This window comes from Callospermophilus lateralis, chromosome X (genome assembly GCF_048772815.1).
Source record: "Callospermophilus lateralis isolate mCalLat2 chromosome X, mCalLat2.hap1, whole genome shotgun sequence".
NCBI lineage: Eukaryota > Metazoa > Chordata > Mammalia > Rodentia > Sciuridae > Callospermophilus > Callospermophilus lateralis.
In genome coordinates, this window is record NC_135325.1 from 112,544,914 (window position 1) to 112,566,336 (window position 21,423).

At 35.7% G+C, this 21,423-nt stretch overlaps 1 protein-coding gene and 1 pseudogene across 1 annotated transcript in view; one reads left to right on the forward strand and one right to left on the reverse strand.

The window, feature by feature from the left end:
- Positions 1–1,721: 1,721 nt before the first annotated feature.
- LOC143638696 (ribosome biogenesis protein NSA2 homolog pseudogene) lies at positions 1,722–2,537 on the reverse strand (annotated as a pseudogene).
- A 5,318-nt stretch (positions 2,538–7,855) lies between these two features.
- Positions 7,856–21,423, forward strand: part of LOC143638697 (putative MAGE domain-containing protein MAGEA13P) — a 110,228-nt gene continuing 96,660 nt past the window's right edge. Inside the window, exons 1-2 of the mRNA XM_077106514.1 lie at positions 7,856–7,875; positions 12,891–13,131. Coding sequence (XP_076962629.1) covers positions 7,856–7,875; positions 12,891–13,131 — 261 coding nt within the window. The remainder of the gene's footprint in view (positions 7,876–12,890; positions 13,132–21,423) is intronic.

A 21,423-nucleotide genomic window follows, 5' to 3' on the forward strand; every position in this document is an offset into this window, starting at 1 on the left:
GTGTGGTTGCTTCAGAGTTATAAAACTCCTAGACCTGATCAAAGAGAGGAAGGCCAAAGGGGTCCTTTCATGTACCAGAAAAAGAAGTTTCAGAGCATTCTCGTGAAATATAAGCAATGATCTTGCTTAACTGCTAACTGGGTTTCCTGGAGGCTTTTTCTGTCCTTTTATTCCAACATCAGCAGTTTAATCAGTTTTATGAAGAGAAAGAAGGGCTTGTTAAAACTCCTGCTTGGACTTTTCTCTTTTTTCCTCTTTCTTGCACACTGTTCAAAATCAACCAATAAATGAAAAACCTACATGACAATGTTTCAACTCATTAATGTGAAGGGAAATGGGAGGCCTACTGAATAACAAACAAGTAACCAATCTTTAATATAACTGCTAATTGATGACGTATTAAACAGCAGTACAAATGATGGACCTTTCATGGTACTATATTTAGTAGAATTGAGATTCATCCATAAAAACTTTATATATTAGAGGAGATGGAAAAATTGGGCTTTAGATGAATGAAAACCAGGTTTTTAAAATGAAGAGAAAATACATGCAAATGCTTAGGAAAATGATACGGCTAAAGTCTCAGCTATAATCTTTCTATTTCCCTTGTTTCTCTGAGTTTTCAGTTTAGAGTATCTAACACTCAATATACTGAACAGAATTACATTAGATTAATAGACAAAAATGACTGATGATGTCTTGGTCTTCATGGCATGGGGTAATAGAAGAGGGAAGAAAATGAATCTCCTCTCTATTTTGGTTGCTAAATTTCACTGTAAGCAAGACTAGTAAGCATGTTTAAGGGCAGTATTTTTAGAAATACTCTGAATGACTCCTTTGTCAAAAGACCAAACACTTTTTAAGATATAAATCTCTGCATGGCCTTTTGTTTTGAGATGGATTCCATGTGGAAAATGTGATCTGTGGAGACAAACTTCTTGGGTTCATATCACAAGTCTGATTTCTCAACTTTATCTCTCACTGCCCCAGTTTGTTCATTTTTTCTTCTTTTTACTGTTGTAAGAATTTAAAGGTCAGTTAGGTTATTCCCAAAAATGGAAACTCCATGAGGACATAAACTGTGCATTATTTATAATTGCATGTCTGGTTGTACCTAGTGCCAGACACATCATAAAAACATGATAAATAAATGTGAATGAATGAGCCCAAATCCACCCCCATTTTAAATTACATGGAATAATTCACATCAAAGATGGTACAGGCTGTTAATGAATTCTTACAGAGAGCAACCCAAATAGTCAAACAACAAAATCCCATGTAGGGAAAGATTCCTTCTGTCTCTGTGCCTCTGTAATGTAAATACTTGAATGACAACACCTAACCACTAGAGGGCAGAGATAGCAACCTGGCTCTCTGACAGCATACCAGTTGGGAGAAATGGAGGACATATGATTTTGGTTTTAATCTTTTGATGTTCCTTCTTTAAATTTTTCTGTCATATCAGTGATACACAGTAACATCTCCAAAAGGTAACAAGTCTCTAGAAAGATTCTTTCAAGATACCAAGAGTTAATCTATGTTTGTTCAAGATTACTGGATATAGCAGAAGTACTCACTGACAGTATTTAATTTACTCTTTTTTTAATGTTTTTTAAACAGTTTAATATATAGTTCTCTTAATGACTGCAGATACGTAAGGCTGTTTGGTAGTATTCAGAACCATCGCTGTACAGTAATGGCGGTTTTCCTGATTTGTAGTCTTATAATAATTCCAAGGAGTGTAAAACTGTTGTCAAACCAAGTAAGACCGCATTTATGCATCCGTCATTTTCAGGATTATTGGTAACCTGGGCATATTTCCCCCAAATCACTTTGCCTCCTTGTGTTACAAGGCCCAACTCGCTGACATTCACCTCAATGACTGTACCTTTGGTAATAACACCCAAAGTTGTATACAGTGGGGATGACGGATTCTTTTTCACACCAAGTATTGGTAGGCAAAGGTGGCTTTCAGTTCAGGATGTGTTACATGGGCCTTCTTGAAATGTAAGCCCATTGGCCTAATGAATCTTTCATATTTAGGTGGTTTTCTTGTAAAGCCATCTCCAACAAAGCAGACTTTAGTAACCATCCTCTTCCAGGCCTTCTTTTTTCTCTTTCCTGTTCGAATCACTTTTAATACTTCTCTTTCTCCCTGGGCACGAACCTTGGGAAGGGGGACTTCCCATTTTCCCGCCTTCTCTTTTCGCTTTTGTTTAATCATGTTGGAAGGTACTTTCGCTCTAGTCTGTCCTTCTCTGTCTAGGAGATAGGCAGGCACTGCTCCCTGTGGAGTCTTTTCATCATTCTTTTGTTTGGTGTTTCTCTTTTCATGCATCTTAATCGTCTTTTTCATTTGTATTTTCTCAGCATGGCGCTGTTTATGGTAGAGCTTAGCCTTCAGGCCAATATTTTTTTTTTGCCTTCTTTGAATGTTCATGAGCCTCTCGACTTTCCTTCTTTCTCTTTTTCTCATGGTAATCCAAACGGTATCCATAACGTTTACAGTGTAATTCAATGTATTCATTTTGTGGCATGATAATAGCAGCAGAGCTGCTGGGTGCAGTCTTCGGAGTGAGTAGAAGGTCTCAATCTTCGGGTACCCAAGACCCAGAAGCTGACTCGGCGCAGTGCAGAACCGAAAAAGTTAATTTACTCTCTAAAAAAATTAATGCAATAGCAGGTAACTTTGGTCCTCATTGATTTGATTAAAATATACCCATAAATGTATTTATACCAGTCCAGATCCTTGTACTTTTGGATCTCTTTCTTGGAGATACTCTGAATGACTTCCGAAATGAATCCTCTGGAGGAATACAAATATAAATAAAAGATTCATAGTTTATCAGTACTCAAAGAAACAACAAATTAAAAGGAGAAAGGGTAAGTGTGAGATGGCAGTGAATTCTAATTGTATAAAACTATATCAAACTCCTTATCCGAAAGAGAGCTGAGATAAGCAGTATCCTACAGCTTCTGCACACTGGATGGGCAAGAGAACTCTCCCCTGTGTAGTTAGGACACCCAGTCAGCTCCTAGCCTTTGAAGATTACTATGGTGATAACGTGAATTTTCTCTCTTCTAAGCAGAGGTCTGGAAGGGTTTCCTTTTTCAGTATGCTTTCAATCTCTGTGACAAAATATTTTAGTCTTTATATTATATTGATCTTTCTATAATTTATTAACAAAGAGTGATTGATTTTCTTATTATGAAATTAACCCCACTTAATTGAGAAACTAAAAATTGCAGTGAATGAAAAGGTGTTAGAGTCAGGAAGATGTAGAAACAGAATCTATGATGGTCACATAGGACCTTTGACAAATTCCTGTGTCATTGTGTACCTCAGTTTCTTCAGTCGAAAACTAAGAAAAGATCATACAACTTTAAAGTGTTTTTTTAAGGGTCAAATCCTCCTCCTTATTTATTTCCAACTTATATAAAGAAGAGTCAGAGATGAAGATTTCAGATAACTTTGAGCTTTAGAAATGTGGATGTTTAGATTCTTTTATTACTTGCTAGTCAATACAATTAATCATATTTCACTACATACTTGAGACTTTTACAAAATAATAAATAAATAACTGAGCATTGTTATTGCATTTCAGAAAAAGAGCAATACTCTTACTATAAGAAGACATTTGCCAAGATGATGAAATGTTCTTTTTGAGTGCAATATAAGTAATATGCTCAAGTAGCTTTCAGTGAGTAGAAAATCGAGCTGTGTCACTTGGTTTAAAGAATTATAGCCATTTTATTTTAGATTACAAGTGTGGTGGCTAGAACTTTTTTCCTGTCTTTTAAAGCTATGAAGTCTAAGGGAATAGGAATGACTAAGCTCATTTAGATAGGCCCACAGATGCCTGTCAATCAGTGACCCAAGCCTTCCTGCAGAACCAATAAAATTGGAGAAACTGACCTCTTTCACTTTAGGCTGCCTCAAGTACCAGAGGCAAATACGAAACTATTAAATGTTCAAGTGAGATTAGGCCAAATTCGGAAAAAGGTGAAAGCTGAAGCTTAAAAAAAAAAAAAAATGACTAGAACCACCATCCCCATATCAAAGCATGGCTAATGTAAGTAAATTAATTTTAGTGGTTTTATTGAGAGAGAATTCTCATATCAAAAATTCAATATAAAGCAGGGAATTCAATGGGCTTAGAATTCAATGTCCAAGTATAATCACAGTGTTATGTAACCATCACCATTATATAGTCTTAGAAATTTTTGCCATCCCGAAGAGAAATCCTGTACTCATTAAGCCAGTCCCTAGACATCATTTATCTACTTTCTGTCCCTATGGATGGGCCAATTCTGGATATTCCATATACATAGAACCATACAATATGTTGCCTTTTGTATATAGTTCCATCTAATTAGTGCAATATTTTCAGGTTTCATCCATTTTGAAACATACATCAGTGCATTACTCCACTTTATTTCCAAGTAATATTCAATTGGACAGATACATTATTTTATTTATTAATTTGTATTATTATTGACATTTGGATTGTTTGTAGTTTTTAAATATTTTTTCCTAATTGTCAATGGACCTTTATTTATTTATTTGTATGTGGTGCTGAGAATTGAACCCAGTGCCTCACATATGCTAGGCAAGTACTCTACCACTGAAACATAACCCCAGCCCACTGTTTCTACTTTTAAGGTATTATGAATACTGCTGCTATAATAATTCATGTACAGATTTTTGTGTGGCTATATGTTTTCATTTCCCTCTGATATTTACCCAGAAGTGAAATTCCTGGGTTATAAAATAATTATTGAATTGTGGGAGTCTTTAATACAGTCTGAAAATAAGTATTTTACAAATTATATGATTTGCAAATATTTTAACCCATTCTGTGAGTTATTTTTTCACTTTCTAGGAGATATGTTTTGAAATATAATTTAAAATATTTTGATGAAGTCCAATTATCTTTTATTATGGCCTGTGCTTTGGTGTTACATCCTAGGTGAGGTGGTTGCCTATGATGTACTCCTATGTTTTTCTATTTCTTTCTTTTTCTGGTATCAGGAGTTAAACACACTGAGCACATCCTGAGCCCTTTTGAAAAATATTTTTTTAGAGACAGGGTCTTGCTAAGTTGCTTAGGGCCTCACTAAGGTGCTAAGGCTAGTTATATTTCATTTTATTTTTTAAATTTGTTCTAATTAGTTATATAAGACAGCAGAATGCATTTTGACACATTGTATACAAATGGAGCACAACTGTCTCATTCCTCTGGCTGTACATGGTGCAGAGTCACAACAGGTTGTGTAATCATTCATGTACATAGAGTAATAATGTCCATCTCATTCCACCACCTTTCCCACCCCCACACCCCCTCCCTTCCCCTCACTCCCCTCTGCCAATCCAAAGTTCCTCCATTCTTTCCTACCCCTCCCCATTATGAATCAACATCTACTTGTCACAGAAAACATTAGGCCTTTGGTTTGGGGGGGTTGGCTTATTTTGCTTACAATGATACTCTCCAGCTCCATCCATTTACCAGCAAATGCCATAATTCCATTCTTCTTTAAGGCTGAGTAATATTCCATTGTGTATATATACCACATTTTCTTTATCCATTCATCTGTTGAAGGGCATCTAGGTTGTTTCCTTAGTTTAGCTATTGTGAATTGAGCTGCTATAAACATTGAAGTGACTGTGTCAATGTAAATCCCTTGTGTATAAATTGAGGAGTAGGATATCTGGGTCAAATAGTTGTTTCATTTCAAGTTTTCTGAGGAATCTCCATATTGCTTTCCATAGTGGTTGCACCAATTTGCAGTGCCACCAGCAATGCATTAGTGTACCTTTATCCCTGCATCTTGGACAACACTTATTATTGCTTGTATTCTTGATGATTGCCATTCTGAATGGAGTAAGATGAAATCTTAGAATAGTTTTGATTTGTATTTCTCTAATTGCTAGAGATTTTGAGTATTTTTCCATATATTTGTTGGCCAATCATATTTCTTCTTCTGTGAAGTGTCTATTCAATTCCTTAGCCAATTTATTGGTTGGGTTATTTGGGTTTTTTTTTGGTGTTAAGAGTTTTGAGTTCTTTATATATCCTGGAGATTAATGCTCTATCTAAGGTGTGTGTGGTAAATTTCATCCTATTCTGTAGGTTCTCTCTTCACATTGTTGATTGTTTCCTTTGCTAAGAAGAAGCTTTTCAGTTTGAATCCATCTCATTTATTGATTCTTGATTTCACTTCTTGCACTTTGGGAGTCTTATTAAGGAAATCAGGTCCTAAGTTGACATGATGTAGATTTGGGCCTGCTTTTAAAAGAAATAGGTGCAGAGTCTCTGGACTAATTCCTAGGTCCTTGGTCCACTTTGAGTTGAGTTTTGGGCAGGATGTGAGATAGGGGTTTAATTTCATTTTGCTGCATATGGATTTCCAGTTTTCCCAGCACCATTTGTTGAAGAGGCTATCTTTTCTCCAATGTATGTTTTTGGTACCTTTGTCTAGTATGAGATAACTGTATTTTAGTGAGTTTGTCTCTGTGCTGAGGCTGATTTTGAACTCATGATCCTCCTGCCTCAGCCTCCCAGGTCACTGGGATTACAGGTGTGCATGACCACACCAGGCCTGTTTTTTTTTTCCTAATAACTATACAATTTTAGTTCTTGTTATGGTTTGGATATATGAAGTGTCCCCTAAGGACTCATGTGTTGAAGGCTTGATCAACAATGCAGTGATGTTCAGAAGGGGAACTTTTGGTAAATAATTGTATCATGAGTGCTCTGACCTCATCAGTAGATTAATTTACTTATAGGTTAATAATTTGAATGGACTACTGGGAGATTCTGGAAATCATAGGCAGTAGACATGTTTGGAGGAAGTAGGTCATTGGGGGACATACCCCTAGGGATTATATCTTTTCATCAACTCCTTTCTCTCTCTGTCCTTGCTTCTTAAGTGCCATGGCTGAGAAACTTTCCTTCACCACACCCTTTCACCATGATGTTGTACCTTATCTCAGGCCCAAAGTAATGGAGCCCACTAACCATGAACTGAAACCTCTGAAATTATGAGCTAAAATAATGATCTCCTCCTTTAAGTTGTTTGTGTCAGGTATTTAGGTCATAGTGATGAAAAGTTGATTCATACACTATTGTGTTTAGGTAATCTATTTTGAATTAATTTTTGTATATGGTGTAATATAGGTGTCCAACTTCATGCTTCTACATGTGGGTATCCAGCACAAATTGTTGAAAAGACTATTTTTTCCCATTCACTGGTGTTGGGACCTTTATCAGTCCAATCTGTTATAAATAAGTGGATTTATGTCTAGACCATCAATTCTATTCTCTTGATGTATATGTCTGCCACTAGGCAAATACAACACTATCTTGATTACTAAGACTCTCTGATTTTTCAAGATTACTTTGCCCATTGTGGGTATCTTGAATTTCGACAGGAATTTTAGGTTCAATTTGTTCATCTTGCAAAAAACAAAACAAAGCCTCAGCAGAGATGGCATTGAATTTGAAGATAAATTTTTGCAGTATTGCTATCTTAATAATATTAAGATTTCTAATCCATGAGTACAAACTATCTTTTATTTGCTTACCTCTCTTTAAGTTCTTTGAATAAATAATTTTATGGAAGAAAAATTTTGTGGGATGTTTTCTGGTACTCATCCATCTCCTTTAATACTGTAACACCTCTTCCAGGCATCCTTAATGGCCTCATTCCTTGGACTTTTCATGGATAATATAATAGACTGGTGTTCAAACAGATCTGAGTTTAATACTAACTGTTTTGTTTAAGGTCTGTGGGATCATTTGAAAATCAATTCATTTTTCTGTGCCCCAATGCCCTCTTCTTTAAAATGGACGAAATGTCTGCTTCAGGATTACGGTAAGGAATCAATAAGTACTGGAAAGTGTCTGCCTGGTTTCTGGTATATGGCAGTCATTCAATAATAACTACTCACCTTCTCACCCTTTGTTCATATCAAAATAAATCTTTCCTTAAGATGAGTGTCAGTAGCTCATGGGAAAAGCACACTATATTGTATATTACCTTTCTTATAATAATAGTCATTTCAAGAATAACTTAGGGGAGATTTTTAAGTCATGTGCTTTTCAAATTACACACTACAGGCCACTACCATATAATTATATTAAATATTTACTACATATATGATCATGTGAGAAGCTACAGTTTATGTAAGGTATAAATAACTCTTTGCCTAGAGATATTGATATTGTAGGTAGGGAAAAAATAGAAAGAAAATAATGAAAATTTGTCATAAAAATGTCATAAAAAATTGTGGCTATTCCTGGCACATGCTGTGGGTTTGTCAGACTTTAAATACAGTTATTCTACACTCAACAACAGCCCCCTTTCATTATTTTCTCAAAAGGATTATATGAAATAACTGACATGAAGTTACAGAGGTAGAAAAGGTCAAATGTGGATTGGTTGGATACAAGCTGTTTTCGTCATTGTGACCAAAATACCTGACAAGAACAATGTAGAGGAGGAAACGTTATTTGTTGCTCATGGTTTCAGAGGAGTCAGTTCATGGATGACTGCCTTACTCTGCGCCCAAGGTGAGGCAGAACACCATGGCAGAAAGATGTGGAGGATGAAAGCAGCTCAGGACATAGCAAACAGGAAGCAGAGAGAACTCCTCTCACCAGGATCAAAACATAAACACAAAGGCACATCCCCAGTGACCTGCCTCCTTTATCTGTAACACAATATTTGTATATTCTTACTATATATTGAACATCTGATTTAAAATTTTAAATATCTGTAGATCAAAACTTGCTTGGTAGCCTTATTTTTATAAAAAATATAAAAACTTCATGTTTTCCTTTTTTTTTTTTTGAGATTCACTGTGGTCTATTCATCTAGGTACATAGGAAAGTTATGTTTACCTCACTGTCTTTTATTTTCTCATTCTCCCTTCTTTCCACTCTTCCTCTTGCTCCCTTCTCAGTTTTAAATAGTTCCTCATCTACTCTCATCATTTTTTCAAGTTTCCACATATGAGACAAAACATGTGATTCTTGTCTTTTTGTGTCTGATTTATTTCACTCAGCATGGTGTCCTCCAGTTTTATCCATTTTCCTACAAATGACAGGATTTCAGTTTTCTTTATAGCTGAATAACACTCCATTGAATACATACACCATATTTTCTCTATTTCTCTGTTGACAGACAGACACCTGGGTTGTTTCCATATCTTAGCTGTTGTGAATAGTGCTACAATAAATGTAGGTATGCAAGTGTCTCTTTTGTATGCTAACTTTCTTTGGGATAAGCACCCAGGAGTGGTATAGCTAGATCATAGGTAATTCTAATTTTAGATTATTGAAGAGCCTCCATATGGTTTTCTAAGATGGCTGAACTATTTACATTCCCACCAACAGTGTATAAGTGTTTGCTTTCTCCACATCCTCACCAGCTTTTGTTGTTTTTATAATAGCTTTTGTAAATGTGGTGAGATGGAATCTCAATGTAGTTTTGACTTGCTTTTCCATCATGGTTAAAAATATTGAGCATTTTTCATATATTTTTTGTACTTCTTTTTAGATGTGTCTATTTTTAGATTGAATTACTTATTTTTGCTAAGTTTTTTAGTTTTTTATATATTCTGGATATGAATACTATGTCAGAAATTGACTGGCAAAGATTTTCTCCAGTTTTGTAGGTTATATCTTTACTCTATTGATTATTTCCTTTGTTGTGCAGAAATGTTTTAACTTGATACAAACCCATTTATCACTTCTTTTTTCCTTGAACATTTTTTACTTGTTCTTTTTAGATATACATAAAAGGAGAGTATTTTGGCATATTATACATACATAGAGTTTAACTTATTCTAATTAGGATTCCAGTCTTGTAGTTGTACATGATGTAGAGTTTCACTGGTCGTGTACTCATATATGAACATAGGAGAGTTTTGTCTGATTCATTCTAATGTCTTTCCTATTCCCAGCCCCTCTATTCCCTTCATTCCCCTTTCTCTGATTCACTGAACTTCTGTTCTTACCTCCTCCCACCTGTTGTGTGTTAGCATCCACATATCAGAAAGAACATTTGCCCTTTGGTTTTGAGGATTGGCTTATTTCTGTTAGCATGATACTCTCCAGATCCATCCATTTATCAGCAAAAGTCATAATTTTTTATGGCTGAGTAATATTCCATTGTATATACATACCACATTCAACTACTGAAGGGCATTTAGGTTGGTTACATAGTTTAGCTATTGTGAATTGACCTGCTATAAACACTGATGAGGCTGCATCACTGTAGTATGCTGATTTTAACTTGTTTGGGTATATACCAAGGAGTGGGATAACTGGGTCAAATGGTGGCTCCATTCCAAGTTTTCCAAGGAATCTCCATACTGCTTTCCAGATTGGTTGCACCAATTTGCAGTCTCACCAGCAATGTATGAGTGTGCCCTTTACCCTAAATCCTTGCCAACATTTATTGTTACTTGTATTCTTGGTTTTATTTATTTATTTACTTATTTATTTATTTGGTACCTGAGATTGAACCCAGCGGTGCTTAACCACTGAACCATGTCCCCATGTTATTTTTATAATAGCTTTTCTAAATGGTTATTTAGGGTCTTGCTGAATTGCTAAGTGTCTTCATAAGTTACTGAGGCTGACTTTGAACTTGTGATCGTTCTGTGTCAGTCTCCCAAGATGCTGGGATTACAAGCATAAGCCATGGTACCTGGCTATTACTTGTATTCTTGGTTTTTTCCCCACTCTGACTGGTGTGAGATAAAATCTCAGTGTAGTTTTAACTTGCATTTCTCTAATTGCTACAGATATTGAACATTGTTTTCATATATTTATTGACCATTCATATTTCTTCTTCTGTGAAGTGCCTGTTCAGTTCCTTTTCCCATTTATTAATTGGGTTATTATTATTTTTTTGGTGTTAAACTTTTGAGTTCTTTGTATATCCTGGAGATTAATGCTCTATCTAAGGTGCAGGTTTCAAAGATTTTCTCCCATTCTGTAGGCTCTCTCTCCACAGTCTTGATTGTTTCCTTTGTTGTGCAAAAACTTTTAAATTTGAAGCCATCCAATTTATCAATTCTTGTTTTTGTTTCCTGACTTATTGGAGGCCTTATTCAGGAAAATTTTTCTTTGCTAATATCTTGAACTGTTTCTCCTAAGTTTTCTTCTATTATTGTAAAATTTTCAGGTCTTATATTAAGGTCCTTGATCAAGTTTTAGTTGCAATTTGTACAAAGTGAGAGATAGCATTCGAATTTTAATCTTCTACATATAGATATCCAGTTTTTCCAGCACCATTTGTTGAAGAGGCTGTCCTTTTACCAATGTGTGTTTTTGGCAACTTTGTAGAAAATCAAGTGGCTAAAGATGCAAGAGTTTATTTTGGATCCTCTATACTGTTTCATTGGCCTTTGTGTCTATTTTTATGCCAATACCATGCTTGTTTTGTTATTATGGCTCTGTAGCATGTTTTTAAATCGGGTATTGTGAAGCCTGAGGTCTTTATTCTTAAGTCTCTTAATCTGAGGCCTTGGGCAGAGGTATTCTTCAGGTCCCTCTGCCACGGCTTCCCCATTGGTAAATATGGGAAAAACTTTGTGTGTGTGGTGCTGGGGATTGAACCCAGGGCCTTGTGCATGTGAGACAACCACTCTACCAACTGAGCTATTTCCCCAGCCCCAAGGGGAAAATCTTAATGAAAAAATTTTCCCCTCTGTCTCAGTCCATAATCACTACTTTTCTATTCTGACCCATTCTTGACCACCTTCTTAAATCTTAGGGTCCATAAAAATGTAGGAGCCTTTTGTTATGGCTGAGATGACTCCTACTTCTGCCCAATCAACCTAACCCTTGACTGGTGCACCATTCTGTGGGGGAAAGTAGAACAAGGTGAGTTAGTGCTTTCTTGGGGTTTGGCCTCTTAATTATACTATTGCAGTGAGTGAGTAAAAGCTTAACTCTTTAACTTTAGGCTTGTTGCTTTAATCAGCTATTGTAATACCTGGCAGCTCAGCAATCTCTCCAAGCTCAGTTGAGCTTTTGACAGTATGCACGAATGAATAACTTGCTCTGGCTAAATATACAAAAGAGAAACTTTCTTGGAAAGATAAAAGAAAACGTAGAGAATTGATGGGAAAGTTAAAGAACCAAACATCAGAAAAGACAGAATACAGAGTATTCTACAGAGTCCAATATAGTTAATATTTCAGAGATAATTTTCTGGATGAATCAGGTCCAACACTTATGTTTAGTACTTATTTACCCTGATTCTGAATGAAAATTCCAGACAAAGGGAGTTTGGTTCAATTAAAACCATATTTTCCTGTTGGGTACTTTATTGGATGGCCCACAAAGATGTATGCAATGGGAGTTGGGTAGGTTCCCCCAAATAATATTTGCTACTTGAAGAGCATGGATGAATTTTGGTGGGGAAAAATAACAGGTATATTTTAGGGAACCTAAAATTGTATATCAGAACCAGTATAGATTCCAGTTTCCCAGGACTATGGGGTTCATCCAAAACATTAGGGAGTAGAAAGGAAATACTAGAGTCTGACTCTATGGACATCTTAAAACTCAGACTAAGGAGTTTGTTCTTTATCTTGTAACCACAGGAAGTCACTAAAATATCTTTTCAATGAGGCAACATGATAAATGTGTAATTTTAGAAAGATTGACCTGATAACATAAGGAGGAGTTGGGGGAAAAGGGGGGAGAAAGGTAGGAGGTTACTGTAAGAGTATAAGCATGAGACCCTAGAGGAGAAGATGGTGAGCCAGAGGGAGGCAGCATTCTGTGTTGCTCCATGACCCAGATCTCACCTAGTTGGAATACTGCATCTCAGAGAGTGTAAGAGGACCCCTACATAGCTGATTTCTGCAGCCATGCACAGCTTGTGAGCATCTTAGCAGAACTACCTATCAGCACCTCTGCAGAACTCCAGACTGCATTCCACTCCCACACAGATCACTCGGCTGCTACTACCCACAGCACAACTCCATCACCCGGCTGCCCCGACCTCACCAGACACCCTAGCGCTGGAAGAAGACTCTCTCCATCTTCGACTACCTTTCTCACCATATTCGGTGGGGGGAGCTCCCAGATTGGATCTCCATCTGTCCAGGTACAGGTTTTCAACTCCCTCTCTCCCAAGTGGCAATAACTCAACATAGTAACCACCCAACACAAAAACAGCTCTCAGTTGGACAGGTGTGCAGTGCGACCAGGGCACCACAGGAAGAGAAATTACAGAGAAGTAATTAACAAAGTAATTAACAAAAGTTAAATAACAAAAATAATCAAATGTGGCTGGGAATACAAACCATGTCTCAATAATAACCCTAAATGTTAATGGCTTAAACTCACCAATAAAGACATAGGATAGCAGATTGGATTATAAAAAGACCCAACGATATGCTGCCTCCAGGACACTCACCTGATAGGAAAAGACGTACACAGACTGCAGGTGAAAGGTTGGGAAAAATCATACCACTCACACAGACTGCGGAAGCAAGCAGGGGTCTCCATACTCATATCAAACAAAGTAGACTTCAAGCCAAAATTAATCAAAAGGGATAAAGATGGACATTACACACTGCTCAAGGGAACCATACACCAACAAGACATAACAATCATAAATATATATGCCCCAAACCATGGTGCACCTATGTTCATCAAACAAATTCTTCTCAAGTTCAAGAGTCAAATTGACCACAACACAATAATCTTGGGTGACTTTAACACACCTCTCTCACCACTGGACAGATCTTCCAAACAAAAGTTTAATAAAGAAACTATAGAACTCAATAATACAATCAATAACTTAGACTTAACTGACATATATAGAATATTTCAACCTGCATTAAATGGATACACTTTCTTCTCAGCAGCACATGGATTCTTCTCTAAAATATACCATATACTATGCCACAAAGCAACTCTTAGCAAATACAAAAAAGTAGAGATACTACCATGCATTTTATCAGATCATAATGGATTGAAATTGGAAATCAATGACAAAAATAAAGAATCAAAATTACTCCATCACCTGGAGACTAAACAACATGCTATTGAGTAAACGGTCACAGAAGACATCAAGGAGGAGTTTAAAAAATTCTTAGAGGTAAATGAGAACATAGACACAACATATTGAAATCTCTGGGACACCATGAAACTAGTACTAAGAGAAAAGTTCATTGCATGAAGTTTATTCCTTAAAAGAAGAAAAATCAACAAATAAATGACCTCACATTACATCTCAAAGCCCTAGAAAAAGAAGAACAAATCAACAGCAAAAGCAGTAGAAGGCAAGAAATAATAAAAATCAGAGCTGGAATCAATGAAATTGTAACAAAAGAGACAATTGAAAAAATTGACAAAACAAAAAGTTGGTTCTTTGAAAAAATAAATAAAATTGACAGACCCTAAGCCATGCTAATGAAGAGAAGGAAGAGAGAACTCAAATTACCAGCATACATGATGAAAAAGGCAATATCACAACAGACACTACAGAAATACAGAAGATAATTAGAAATTTTGAAGCTATATACTCCAATAAAATAGAAGACATTGAAGGCATTAGTAAATTCCTTAAGTCATATGATGTACCCAGATTGAACCAGGAAGATATACACAATTTAAATAGACCAATATCAAATGATGAAATACAAGATGCCATCAGAATCTTACCAACCAAGAAAAGCCCATGACTGGATGGATACAAAGTCAAGTTCTATAAGACCTTTAAAGAAGAACTAATACCAATACTCTTCAATTTATTTCAGGAAATAGAATGAACTTGGAAGTGCTGCCTCTTTTTCTATGAGGCCAATATCACCCTGATTCCAAAACCAGGCAAAGACACATCAAAGAAAGAAAACTTTAGACCAATATCTCTAATGAACATAGATGCAAAAATTCTCAATAAAATTCTGGCAAATTAAATACAAATCATATCAAAAACATTGTGCACCATAATCAAGTGGGATTCATCCCAGGGGTGCAAGGTTGGTTCAACATACGGAAATCAATGAATGTAAAATAGATAAAATTCCTATGATCATCTCAATAGACGTAGAAAAAGCATTTGACAAAAATACATCACCCCTTTATGTCCAAAACACTAGAAAAACTAGGGATAACAGGAACATATCTCAACATCATGAAGGCAACCTACGCTAAGCCCCAGGCCAACATCATTCTAAATGGAGAAAAATTGAAGGCATTCTTTCTAAAATCTGGAAGAAGACAGGGATGCCCTCTTTCACCACTTTTATTTAACATATTTCTTGAAAACTGGCCAGATCAATTAGACAGATGAAAGAAATTAAAGGGAAAAATTAATATATATATAAACTTAAATTGGCACTATTTGCTGGTGGTATGATGCTATAACTAGCAGATCCAAAAAGCTCCACCAGAAAACTTCTAGAACTAGTAAATGAATTCAGCAAAGTAGCAGGATATAGAATCAATACCCATAAATCAAAGGATTTCTATATATCAGTGACAGATCCTCTGATACGGAAAAGAGGAAAACTACCCCATTTACAATAGCCTAAAAAAAAAAAAAAACTTGGGAATCAATAAAGCAGGTGAAAGATCTATACGATGAAAACTACAGAACCCTAAAGAAAAAAATCAAAGAAGACCTTAGAAAATGGAAAGATCTACCTTGCTCTTGGATAGGCAGAATTAATATTATCAAAATGACCATACTACCAAAATCACTATACAGATTTAATGCAATTCCAATCAAAATTCCAATGGCATTTCTTATAGAAATAGAAAAGGCAATCATGAAAGAGACCCAGAATAGCTGAAGAAATCCTTAGCAAAAAGAGTGACCAGGTGGCATCACTATCCCAGACCTTAAACTCTACTACAGAACAATAGTAACAAAAACAGCATCATACTGGCACCAAAACAGACTTGTAGACCAGTGGTACAGAATAGAGGACACAGAGACTAACCCACAAAATTACAATTATCTTATATTAGACAAAGGTGCCAAAAACATACACTGGAGAAAGGATAGCCTCTTCTACAAATGGTGCTGGGAAAACTGGAAATTAGTATGCAACAAAATGAAATTAAACCCGTCTATCTCTCACCATGCACAAAACTTAACTCAAAATGGATCAAGGACCTAGGAATTGAACCAGAGACTCTGTGTCTAACAGAAGAGAAAGGAAGCCCTAATCTTCATCATGTGGGATTAGGCCCCACCTTCCTTAATAAGACTCCTATAGCACAAAAATTAAAATCAAGAACCAATAAATGGGATGGATTCAAACTAAAAAGTTTCTTCTCAGGAAAAAAAAATAATCTGTGAGGTGAATAGAGAGCCTGCATCTTGGGAGCAAATTTTTACTCTTCACACATCAGATAGAGCACTGATCTCCAGGGTATATAAAGAACTCAAAAAGCTAAGCACCAAAATAATAATAATAATAATAACCCAATCAATAAATGGGCCAAGGACCTGAAGAGACTCTTCTCAGAGAAGGATATACAATCAATCAACAAATATATAAAAATATTCATCATCTCTAGCAATTAGAGAAATGCAAATAAAAACTAAGATACCATTTCACTCCAGTTAGAATAGCAGCCAACAATAAGTGTTGGCAAAGACGTGGGGAAAAAGATACATTCATACACTGCTGGTGGGACTGCAAATTGGTGCAGCTATATGGAAAGCAGTATGGAGATTCCTTGGAAAACTGGGAATAGAACCACCATTTGACCCAGCTATCCCTTTCCTATACTCAAAAGAACATAAAAACATTACAGGGACATAGCCACATCGATGTTTATTACAGCACAATTCACAATAGCTAAACTGTGGAACTAACCTAGATGCCCTTCAGTAGATAAATGGATAAAAAATGTCGCATATATACACAATGGAATATTACTCAGCAATAAAAGAGAATAAAATCATGGCATCTGCAGGTAAATGGATGGTGTTGGAGAAGATAATGCTAAGTGAAGTTAGCCAATCCCCCCCTCCAAAACAAATGCTGAATGTTTTCTCTGATATAAGGAGGCTGACTCATAGTGGGGTAGGGTGAGGGAGCATGGGAGGAATAAATGAACTCTAGATAGGGCAGAGGGGTAGATCAAGCAGGGGAAGGGAGGGGCCAGGGGGTAGAAAGGGTGATAGAATGTGATGTACATCATTATCCAAAGTACATGTATGAAGACACAAATTGGTGTGAACATACTTTATATACAACAGGAGATATGAAATATTGTGCTGTATATGTGTAATAAGAATTGTAAAAGATTCCACTGTCATTTATTTTTAAAAAATCAATTAAAAAATAAAATTAACAAACAAAAATCACCCTATTTTCTTTTTGGATACTGGGGATTGAACTCATGGGCACTTGACCCCCAAGTCACCTCTCCAGCCCTATTTTGTATTTTATTTAGAGACAGGTTCTCACTGAGTTGCTTAGTGCCTCGCTTTTGTTGTTGTTGTTGTTGAGGCTGACTTTGAACTCTTCATCCTCCTGCCTCAGTTTCCAAAGCCACTGGGATTACAGATGTGTGCCACTGTGCTCAGCTAAAAATCACCCCATTTTCTTATAAGCAAAAAATAATGAAGCTTCTATAGCAAAATTTATTTAAGTGTTTTTAAATGCATTTACTTAAATAATCTACAACCTTCTTTTTGTTGTTGTTCATCCCTTTCTGGGAAGATGAGTTTGAGGGAAAAAAATCAAGCAAAGCAAGTATGAGAAAAAGGAGAAAAGTAGGCAAATAAAAGAAGAACGGCATAAAGAAGGTCAAAGGCCAAATACTTATAATACATTAGCATCAGTGATATTGTATGAGATGAGTCTGTCAGGCCTTGGGACCTATTTAAGGATTTTATTGTGCCTTTTTCTCCAAAATCTTCTGATGAAGAAACTAAAGCATTGCCAAGTTAGGGTAAAAACCACACCATTGTGAGAAGCTCTCCCATATCTGCTTGGGGTTTCAGCTACGTCTTCTCAGTTCTATCAAAGTTAGCCCATGGAAACCTCCAACTGTTAGTTGGAACATCTATTCAGTTTATAATATATTTAGTTGAATTTGTTACGGGGTAATTCTGCATGTGAAAGAAGAGCCTTGGAAATAATTTTTAAATTATTATTGCAAAAAGTTTATTTCAGAGTATCTAATATCTTTAAATAAATAAAATAATAAGAAAACATTTTTAAAAGAGTATAAGCATGAGATTAGCTACCTGAAAGATTTCAAATGGAAAGATATTGCTAGATATTACAAGGTTACATTTGCATTGCTGAATGGTTAGATAAGTGGTCGGGGAGGCAAAGAGGAAGCCTGACCAAGAGACAGATTGGAAAGTGAATTGGAACATGCTGCTTTTGGAGAGAAGAGGGAATTAATCCCTCTATCATAAAATGAAGAGGTTAGATTAGATTTCTAAGGTGATTTCTAGCTCTCATTTATCCTGATTATGAGAGGGAGTTATGCGGTTCTCTTTTTAATTATTTTAAATGGTTGATTGACACATAACATTTGTGTGTGTGTGTGTGTGTGTGTATACACACATATGTGTACATGCAAGTTAAAATGTGATCTTTTGATTCATGCACATATTGAGTAGTGATCATCTCAGGGTAACTAGCATATAACTCTATCAGGAATAATTGAGATACACAAAATAAAACATAATTAGCAGATAAAATTGGATGAATATAGATTTATGCATAAACCTATGAATCCATCACTACAATTAAGGTAAATAAAACCCATTGCCTCCCCCAAAATCATCATTTTACAAATTTACTTTTTAGTTAAAATTTTCTTATTAGATTTTTGTCACAAAAACATGTACTATGAGACCTATAAATCTCTTAACGATTTTTAAATACATAAAACTGTATTGTTGGGGCTGGGGCTGTAGCTCAGTGGCAGAGTGCTTGCCTAGGACATGTGAGGCACTGGGTTAGATCCTTAACACTGCATAAAAATAAACAAATAAGATAAAGGCATATTATCCATCTATAAAAAAATTAAAAAAACAAAAACAAAAATTGTATTGTTAACCACAGGCACTATATTGTTCTGTAGATCTATTGAAGTTACTCATTATGCATACTGAAATTCCATACTCTTTGAGCAAAAACTCCCCATTTTTCCAGGCCCTGGAAACCATCTATTCTCTCTGATTCTGAGTTTAACTGTTTGGATACTTCATATATGTGAAATCATGGAGCATTTGTCATTTTGTGACTGTTTCATTGTACTTAAAATTATTCCTAAGTTTCACCCATGTTGCTATATATGGCAAGATTATTTTTAAGATTGAGTAATATTGTCTATGGTGAGAATACACCATTGTTTTTATGGATGTTTGGATTGTTTCCATATCTTAGTATTGTGAATAGTGCTACAATGAATATGGATGAAGATATGTATTTGAGATCCTGATTTCAGTCTTTTTGATATGTGCTTAGATATGGAATTTCTAGATCACAAAATAATCTTTTTGAGAAAACTTCATACTATTTTACACAGTAGTCATACTATTTTAAACTCACACAAATAGTGCACATGGGTTGCAATTTCTCCATATCCTTGCCAACACTTTTTGTTATTTTGATAATAGTTATTCTAATAGGTGTGAGGTGCTATCTCATGGTGGTTTTGATTTGCATTTTGGATGATGAATAAGGTTAACCACGTTTTGGCCCCTTCCAGTTTTCTCCTATAAATGTCTTCATGTCCTTTGCATTTTGAATTGAGTTACTTGCTTTTGCTATTGAGTTGTATCTTATACCTTATAGTTCTACCTTACATATTTTAGACGTTAACTCCTTATCTGATATGTAGTTTGCAAGTATTTTCTATCTTTTTGTAAGTGGCCTTTTCAATTTGTTGATTATTTACTTTGTGTTGCAGAAGCAATTTAGTTGAAGTCAGTCTCACTCATCTGTTTTTCCTTTGGTTGCCTGTTCTTTTGATATTATATCCAAGTAATCTGGTTCACTGCTGTTGGCACAGCTTTAAGAAATTTGTATAAGTTACATAACTCTGAGAATTCTCTCAGGAGGGAGGAATAGTTGTGGAGCATGGATTCACCTTTCTGGCTTTGGTGTATTGTCCTAAAGAAAATGTTTGGATGGCTCGTTGCAGCCAGCATGGCTCTGAATATTGTGAGAAAGTGCATAACTCTCTCAGAAGGGAGAGAGAGGAGTGGAATGTGCATGCTACATAAAAGATACAAAAATCTCCCAGAATGTATAACAGGCTGATTGGTGCATGTCTTCCCCTGTCAACGTCAGTATATAAAGACTGGCAAAGGTGATATCAAATATGCAGATACCAAAGTGTGTGTGTGTGTTGTATAATGATTTGGGGGAGCTACTTCCAATGATTTACTCTTTCACTTCTCCCTTAGACAAAACTGAGCATTTTTTAAAAATGAGCTTATTGATTGGAAGAATCAATTTAAAAATATAAACATATGGAGCTGGAATCATAGCTCAGTGGTAGAATGCTTGCCTGGCATGTGTGAGGCACTGGGTTCGATTGTCAGCACCACATATAAATAAATTAAATAAAGGTCCATTGACAAATAAAAAATATTTTAAAAATATAAAGATAGAAATGGGATCAGTCACACATTATTTCTACCTCTCATCCCTATTACTTGGCTGTAAAATAGAACACTGTCATGGGTTGAGCAGGAAGGTTGCTTATGGTAGACAATGTTAATGCCCCTACTAGACCACTGGATTATATTCAACGAGTTCCCTGATAGCCCCCCCTCCTTTTTTCATCCCTGGGGAACCTGGAGGAGAGAGTTGGATTTCAGGACATCTTTCACCCATTAGCATTGAACCAAATTCCTGTGGGTCCTTCTCTGCCAAGCCTGGAACATCAGAAGTAGAGGGAGAGACTTATGATTTATTGCTGCCTAAAATACAAATAAGAGATGGAAGTCAACGACATCATCTTCTTTAAGGAGAAAAAAACTAAATATTAAAACATCCCTCTGACTTGGTCATGCTGACAGGTGTAAAGTTAAAAAGAGTCCTGTGTATTTTGAATGGAAAAAATAATTTAAAAATAATAGTTAAAATATGAATATAAATTTGGTTTGGGGCTTTATTTGTTACAAAAGCAAAAAAACTCAGAGTTTAAAATCTGTTCCACCATTCTTTAGACCAACCCCTAAGATCCATAATCACAAGTAGCACTTTCAGAAACATACTCTACTGTCCATCATTCATCTATCACATGGAAGCAGAGGTATAGCAATAATCCTTTTAAAGCACTGTTTTAATCAAACTGCACCAATTCTAAGAAAAGGGCCATTATAACAAAACAATTTTCATGGACTATTGATCATACATGTGTTTAACACGGAAATGTATAATGTTTGTTTTATGGG